This window comes from Gossypium hirsutum, chromosome A10 (genome assembly GCF_007990345.1).
Source record: "Gossypium hirsutum isolate 1008001.06 chromosome A10, Gossypium_hirsutum_v2.1, whole genome shotgun sequence".
NCBI classification, from domain to species: Eukaryota; Viridiplantae; Streptophyta; class Magnoliopsida; order Malvales; family Malvaceae; genus Gossypium; species Gossypium hirsutum.
Window position 1 is genome coordinate 62,938,281 of NC_053433.1, and position 8,110 is coordinate 62,946,390.

The 8,110-nt window shown below is 35.9% G+C and overlaps 1 protein-coding gene and 1 long non-coding RNA gene across 4 annotated transcripts; one reads left to right on the top strand and one right to left on the bottom strand.

Moving 5' to 3' along the window:
• The first annotated feature begins 531 nt into the window (after positions 1-531).
• On the top strand, positions 532-1,733 carry LOC107895813 (uncharacterized). The gene is made up of 3 exons (XM_016821034.1): positions 532-576; positions 702-867; positions 1,012-1,733. Exons 1-3 carry the CDS (start codon positions 532-534, stop codon positions 1,731-1,733), a joined length of 933 nt encoding a protein of 310 aa, XP_016676523.1.
• Positions 1,734-1,793: 60 nt separating this feature from the next.
• On the bottom strand, positions 1,794-4,953 carry LOC107897729 (uncharacterized). Of its 3 annotated transcripts, XR_005903743.1 has the most exons (6): positions 4,544-4,773; positions 4,095-4,284; positions 3,471-3,996; positions 3,245-3,355; positions 2,493-2,633; positions 1,794-2,073 (listed from the first exon to the last, which is right to left on the bottom strand). It is a non-coding gene; the product is annotated as an uncharacterized lncRNA (long non-coding RNA). The 3 variants fall into 3 exon arrangements; XR_005903742.1 differs by having other exon boundaries at positions 4,095-4,953; XR_001684265.2 differs by lacking the exon at positions 2,493-2,633 and having other exon boundaries at positions 1,795-2,073; positions 4,095-4,953.
• Positions 4,954-8,110: the final 3,157 nt, after the last annotated feature.

Genomic DNA, 8,110 nt, shown 5'->3' on the forward strand with positions numbered 1-8,110 from the left:
TTAATTTAGAAAGGAGTTCACCAGGTTCTAATCAAAGGGTGACAGAGGTTTTGTCAAAACAACTTCATGAATCCATGGAACATGATTTGGAGGACCCAACATTAGTAGGAGAGGAGGGAAAGAAAAGATCTAGAGTTGAATATGATAATTCCAACGAAAATGATGATAACAGTAAGGTGATGTCCAGAAATAGGAAATTGGAGGAATGCAATCTAATATTATCGGCGGCTGCCAAAAGGCAAACCGACCGAACGCAATGAACATTTTAAGTTGGAATGTTCGGGGTTTGGGGAGACCTCAAACAATCAGGAGACTTTGGCACTCGCTGAAGACTTGTAATCCCCAATTAGTCTTCTTTATGGAGACTAAAATTTATAGTTCACAAATGGAGAGAGTTCGAAGAAGTTGTGGCTTTGCGAATAGAATTGAGGTCTATTCGGATGGAACGAGAGGAGGCTTGTGTATGGCATGGAAAAATGATACTGAGATAACACTTAAAAGTTTTTCAAAGAGACACAAATGTGATCATGGATGACACAGAAATCAGCAGAAAGTGGCATCTCAGAGGCTTTTAAGGTACACCTTATGCTCAAGATAGAGAAGACTCTTGGGCTGTACTAAAAATTCTTAACCACGATGAAGATACCCCATGGCTTGTTTGCGGGGACTTTAATGAAATTATGTATGGCTTTGAAAAACAGGGAGGCTTACCTAGAGAAGAAAAAAGGATGGAACTGTTCCAAAAGACGCTAGAGGAATGTCAACTAAATGATGTGGGCTTTTCAGGGAGGTGGTTTGCTTGGGAGAGGGGGAATCTACCTGAGACAAATATACGAGAACGACTCGATAGAGGGGTTGCTAATACAAGTTGGATGGCTTTATTCCCTGAAGTGGTAGTCCAACATCTGGTTAATTCTTTTTCAAATCATTGGCCCCTATTGATTGAGACTAGTAAAGAAGAGGTCAAGAGAAGAAAAGTTAATTTCAGATTTGAAGCATGATGGACTCTAGAAGACTCATTTAATGAAGAAGTTAAAAACCTTTGGGGAAGGGCAATAGGAGATCTTTCGCAAAAGCTTGAGTTTCTGAGAATAGGACTGAAAAGATGCGCGGGACAGATACGAACAAATAGAAATTGGAAGAAGGAGATGTTAATAAAGAAATTATCAGAATTAGTAGAAGCTGAAAGGGATGATAGGAATTTAGCTAACATGATTGACGCAAAAATTCAGCTAAACTTTGAAATTGAAAAGAAAGAATATTACTGGGAACAGAGGGCTCAGTTAAACTGGTTGCAACTTGGCGATAGAAACACAGCTTTTTTTCACAGTCATGCAACACAAATGAGAAAGAAAAATCAGATTAAGAAGCTACAAAATGACAATGGAGAGTTCACGAAAAACGTTCGGGAAATAGAGGACATTGCACGGGTGTATTTTGAGAATTTATTCAAAGCTAGGAGGACTGCTTTTAATGAACATATTTTTTCGAGTATTAAACGTTGTATCTTTGATGAAGATAATAGTAAGCTCTTAGCGCCTTATGAGGAAGTGGAGATTCGGGGAGCTTTGTTTGAGATGGGGTCCACAAAAGCACCAGTGGAAGATGTATTTCCAACCCCTTTTTACCAAAGATGCTGGGATATCATTGGGAGTGATGTTGTTTCCTTTTGCCTAAATCTTCTAAATGGAAAGATGGAGGTTAGTTCTATTAATGCAACTCAGATTATGTAACACCCCTATCCCGTAACCGTCGCCAGAATAGGTAAGGGGCATTACCGGACTTGTAACTCATGTCAGAACAGTAAAATTTTGAACTTTTTCTTGAAATAAAGATCGTTCGTTTAAATAAGTACTAAGCACAACCAGAGGTAAAATTTAAACTTCACTAAGTAAACATTCAAAAGATGCCATTTTCGCATGGCTTATATACATTAACCAAAGATATTCTTCCGCCACTAGTCTATTCTATACATGCCATAAGATAATCCAAAACGTAGCAGTACCAAACAATGGATAGTGATAGTGTGACTAGTTGCTGATGATCCCCGAGCCTGTAGCTTCCAAATGAGATCTATAAAACAGAGGAAACAGAGTAAACAGAGTAAGCATTACAATGCTTAGTAAGTTTTAAGCAGTGTCAACAGATAACAATCAAATTATAACATAGTTGTTCGTATATTTTATTTCACTCTTCCTTCGGGTATACCATCCCTTTTCCGAATATGCACATCTCATCATATACAATAGGCAGATAAACTTTCATATAAAAGTGAGCTCATGTGACATAGATATATCGTATGATTTCACATAACCTCTCACACTGATCCGATGTCATAATCATAGGAATAGTCTCATAGATTGCTCTCTATGCATCACATAACTACCTTATGATTTAGTGCAAATCAAGCTCACATATAAACTTGGAGTACATACCTGTTTAACCTTTCGCATTGAATATATTTATAAGCAATTCTTATTACGAAGTCTTACCCGGACATAATCTCCACACGAAGTTATCGGGTCTTACCCGGACAAAATCCCCACACGTAGTCATCGGGTCTTTAGAGCTCGGATATAGTACGAGCACGAAGCTTACGGACATTAATCAGTGATAATATTCTCGCATAAAGCCTGCGGGATTTTAACCCGGATATAGTGCTCAGGTCAGTTCGTAAACTTTGAAAAATCAGCAGTATTTTTTAGCAACAACATATCTGTGGAAGTTAGGCAAATAGTGATCACCCAATTGGGAATCCACAGCTCCAATGAATTAGAAAGGTATTTAGGACTGCCAAGTTTAGTTGGGAAAAGGAAAAAAGAATCTTTTCAAGCATTTAAGGACAAAATGAAACAGCGGATTGATAATTGGTGTATGAGATTACTGTCTCAAGGTGGAAAGGAAATATTTATTAAATCAGTTTTACAAGTGATACCGACTTACTCAATGGCTTATTTTTTTATTACTGAAGACATTATGTGATGAAATGGAAGGCATTGTAGCCAAGTTTTGGTGGCAAAAGGGACGTGAAAGAAAGGAATTCATTGGTGTTTATGGAGAAATATGTGTTCTTTAAAAGAAGTTGGAGGTATGGGTTTTCGAATTTTTTGCCAATTTAATGTTGTGTTATTAGCCAAGCAGGGCTGGAGCCTTATTAATAATCCGAGTTCCTTATTAGCCAGAGTTTTTAAAGCCAAATATTATCCATAATCAAATTTTTTAAACGCATAGTTGGGTTAGTTACCTTCATATACCTAGAAGAGCATTTAGGCAGCACGAGGGCTCATTCAGGATGGGTTGTGTTGGAAAGTCAGTCGAGGGACCGAGATTGATGTCTGGACTGATTGCTGCATTCCTGGATGTGAAGCCATTGGTAGACAAGGTAGAGAGACAAACAGTGATGTCCTATTAGTTTCGGATTTAATCAATAATACTAGTAGGACTTGGAAGCGAGACCTGATCAATAATACCTTTCAATCAGGCATAGCGCAAAAAAATTTGAAGATTCCTTTGGCAGAGTCAGAACATGTTGACTTTCAGGTGTGGAAAGAGGAACCTTCAAGGGAGTTCTCAGTAAGAAGCGCCTATAAACTATTACATCATTCTAGCTCGAATCCTAATATTTATCCATTACAACCCAAAATAAGAAACTTCTATAGAAAATTGTGGGATTTACAGCTACCGGGTAAAATAAAGATACTAGTTTAGCGAATTTCCTGGAACTACATCCCTTCCCTAATAAATCTAAGATCCAAGAAAGTAATAGAGAATGCTCTGTGCCCTCGGTGCAGACTCAAAGAGGAAGACAGTAACCATATCTTTAGATTTTGTCCTGCAATCAGTGAAATATGGAATCTCATTAATCTCTCTTAGACCATTGATCATGATAATCAAAGTTTCTAGAAGCGGCTTATCTGGGTTTTTGAAAGGAGTACAATGGAGCAATGTCGGTCCTTTTGTTGTGCGCTATGGTGCGTTTGGAGTTCCCGAAATCAGCTTGTACATGAAAAGAAAATCATACCAGTTAGGGATTTAGCAAGGAAAGTCAGCAGTTACATAGCAGAACTGGAAGGGATCCGAATGAAAACATTTACCTCTTCTTCCAAAAGGGACAACAGTTATACTAGGGCGACGGAGGGTACCACAGTTCAGTTTGATGCCGTTTTTGACAAAAGAAATGATAGATCTGCCTCAGGTATAGTCGTTCGAGACTAGACGGGAGCTTTTAAAGCCTCAAAGTCAGTTATACATGAGGATACCCCGACCCCGTTCGCAGCAGAAGCCCTCGCAGGATTAGATGCCATTAAGTTAGTAATAGAAATGAGGTTAACAACAGTAACAATAGAGAGGGACTCGAGAATAGTCATTCAAAAATGTCAATCGACAGAAATTGATAAGTCGGTCCTTGGGGTGATTATTTATGACATACAGACCAGAAAATCCAGGGGTTCAAGACGTTACTTTCAAGTTTATCCATAGAACGAATAACATTCAAGCCCATAATCTAGCAAAAAAAGGGTTGGAGAGAAGGGAGGACTCATACCTGGGAGGGAAGACGACAATTCATAGAGTTGCAGACTCAGAGGGAAGATGGAGAGAATCGCCAGATTGAAGATGAATGGACAAGGAGTAGGGCGCAGTTAAGGGTAGCAAGGAATTGATATCTTAGGGAACGACTATCTGCAAAGGCATGGCTGTTGGGACGTGAAAAGACGAGTAAAGAATTAAATGGCCAGGCTGTTAGATGTGACTGGGAGATTTTCTGTTGATTTCCTTTTGTTTTTCTATTTTTTATTCTTTATTGTCTTTTATCATCATTTCTGAGAAACGGGCTAGCTATTAAGGAAGCCCAACTTAGTTTGTTTTGTTTGTTTGGCAGTCGGACTTAAGCCCAAATGTTAATTTGGGTATTGGTTTTATTCTATTTGTAAAGAGCCCAGTCATTTTACTAAAAAAAATCCTCAGATAAGAATTTATTTAAATTATAGAAGAGCATTTTCGAAATTTTCTTAACTGAGTTGGTGACTTGTTTGAGGATGACATCAACTCTGTCAAGAGCTTAAATTATAGTTAAGATAAAATATATCAAAATAAAATTTTAGTTGATGGATAAATTAAAGGTTTTGCTAATGCAATTAGTTTGAGTTCAAACCCCATCATATATGTATGTAACACCCCAAACCCAACCCAGACGTTATGACCGAATCCGGCGTGTCACATTGAAGCGTTACTAGAAAATTCATGTTTTATCTAAAGTTTTTTTCGTGTTTAAAGAATATCCTCGTTATAGATTAAAGTGAATAGAAGCTGTGCAATAGGTAGGATGCCAGAAAAGAGGAGGTGAGTCAATTAGACTGCTTAAGTACCCAGCTCTCCACGGATCCAATCCTAGACATGCACACAACCATTGCCACACTTTAACTGAGTGATTGTTCAGGGAAAACCAATTCGTTTAAAACCATTTGAAAAGGTTATTAATTTTGAAAATGTTTTCGTTGCGAAAGCTTTGCCTTGTTATCGCGATATTTTTGAAATCAAGTAACCTTTTTAAAACACGCCCTAGAGCTATTCAATTTCAAACCATTAAAACAATATCATATCTAAGTTAACAAAACATACTAAAAATAATTTAAAAAAATTAAAGCGGACTTGTTGTGACAGCCCTAATTTGACCCTAGTCGGGAAGTGGTTTCGGGACCACAAAATTGAGTCACAAAAATAATTAAATGTTATATTCTGTGATTATTACATGTGAAAGTGCATGTGTGAAAATTTCATGCTTTGATTTTGTCATTTGTGAGTGAAATTATGAAATAGGACTTATGTGAAAATTTCTGAAAATGCTATAGGCTAATTTGTAGTGGCCAAATAAAGAGTAGTGCAAAATAAGAGGATTTGCATGTCAAACCTCCCATTTTATGTGTAGTGGCCGGCCAAGGTGATAGGTATTAGATAATATATGTATTTTAGCAATATAATAGTTATAATGGATGATGGTCATGATGAACAACATGTGCAAATTTTTTTATTGAAGTTATGGCATAGGTATGGCACAAATTAATATATGCCATTTTGTGTCATAAAATGTTTAGGAATAAAGAATAATAAGAATAACAAAAGGGAAGTAAAGGAAGGTTTTTATTCATTCTTGGTTCTTCATAGCCGAAAATTGAGAGAGCAAATAGAGGAGGAAACCCTTGAATATTCGGTCACTAGGAGGAGGAAAATTGAAGGTAAGTTCTTGGTACTTTGCTTCTGTTTTGATGTTCATGGGTTCTTCTTGATTATACCTTAACTCATGAAGCATATTTTTTGATTTTTGGTTGTGTTGTGAGCATTCGGTCATGAATTGAAATGAGGGAAATGGTTGTTGTTTCATATTCTTTTGATGAATAATGGAAGATAGGTGAAGTTGAGCCAAGCAAATGAGCATGCATGTGCCTTAGATGCTAAGGGGGAAAATCGGCTAACATGTTGTGCGTGAACTTGGATAATATTGAGTAATGTTTGTGCTTTAAAATGTTGAAATGGAGTTTATGCTTAAGTGAAATTATAGGTATGTGATGATGGATTTGTGATATGCATGTTTAAATAACATGCATGCAAGGTATGTGTGAAAGAGTGATTTGGTAATAAATCTGCTTGGGACAGCAGCAGTAACGTGATTTTGTAAAATCACAATAAATTGTGGGAGATGAGTTAGAAGCATAATAAATTATGTAATCAAAGCTTAATGAGTCTAGTTTCTTATAAAACAAACCGTGTAAACAAAAGAATTTCCGATAATGAGATATTTGAAGTGATATGGGACAGGGTCAGAATGACTTCTAGATCCTCTGTTCTGTTTTTATAAAATCATTATAAATTGTACAAAAATGGTCCTAAGATGAAATTTATATTCTTAGACTCCTTAATGAGTCCAGTTTCAAATGAAATAAACGAGAACATATTTTGAATTCTGTAAAATGAGAAATTTGATTCATAGTGAAGAGTGGTCAGATTAGTCAAACAGTAAAACAAGGGAAAATTTAAGAAAAATAAGGTATTGATTGGCCAAACCAAAAATTCTAAAAATTTTATGGATAAAATATATATGAGCCTATTTTCATAAAAAATTAACGGCACTTGATTTGGAGTTTCGTAGCTCTAGTTATAAATGATTTAGTGACTGTTGCTCAGGAAGATAGCTTGCAGTGGAATTATGATTATGTGGTAAACATTGACAAAAAAAATTTGTTAATGAGTTGCTTATTGATTTCTTATAAGCTTACTACGATCAGTAGGTGTGAAAGTCGAATATATATATTATATTTTGAAAGTGATGCTTGAATAGTTGAATAATGACTAGTTTAAAATCTTTGAATTTAAGCTCAGGAGCATAGAGGGGCAAATTCGGATAAGGGAAAAGAGAAAGTAATCGAATAGCCGTTGTAATCATTCGGCAACCTTCAAGGTAAGTTCTTAAGTGTTTGAGCTTGATTCCCTTTTATATTCCTAAGAGTTAAATTAATATGGCAAGGAGAATGTAAATTTTATTTGGTTAATGTGCCGAATATGTAATGATTTAAGGCTATAAGCCGATTATGACTATTATGCTTAAGTTGAATTGGATTTGGAAATTTGATGAACTAAATGAGTGTTACAATGAATAAACTATGCTGTATATGTGCTGGTAAAGATATCATGATTTGTGATTATTAAATATCTAAAGGAAACCATGATGTGTATAAAATTATTATTATTAGTCCTTTGTGGTAGCCGAATATGGCTTGGCACTAAAGTGATTAAATGTGAACTTCGATGAGGTAAACTGTTAAGAGTGTGGTGCTATAAGACTATGGGCTAATACGATATGTGGATTCGTTCCGTAAAGTAAATTATTCAGGTACGAACAACCTAATTAAGTAAATGTGAATTAAATGAATTTGATGATTGGTGTGATTCGAAATGTAAATGATAGTGTTCATATGAAGCTTATATTCGAATGTAGCAAATGAATACTAATGTGATATGTTGAATGAGATGTGTTAATATATGATTAAATATGCATGATATTTGATGTGTATCCGGGCTTAAAGACCTGCAGGCTATATGCTAGAATTATATCCAG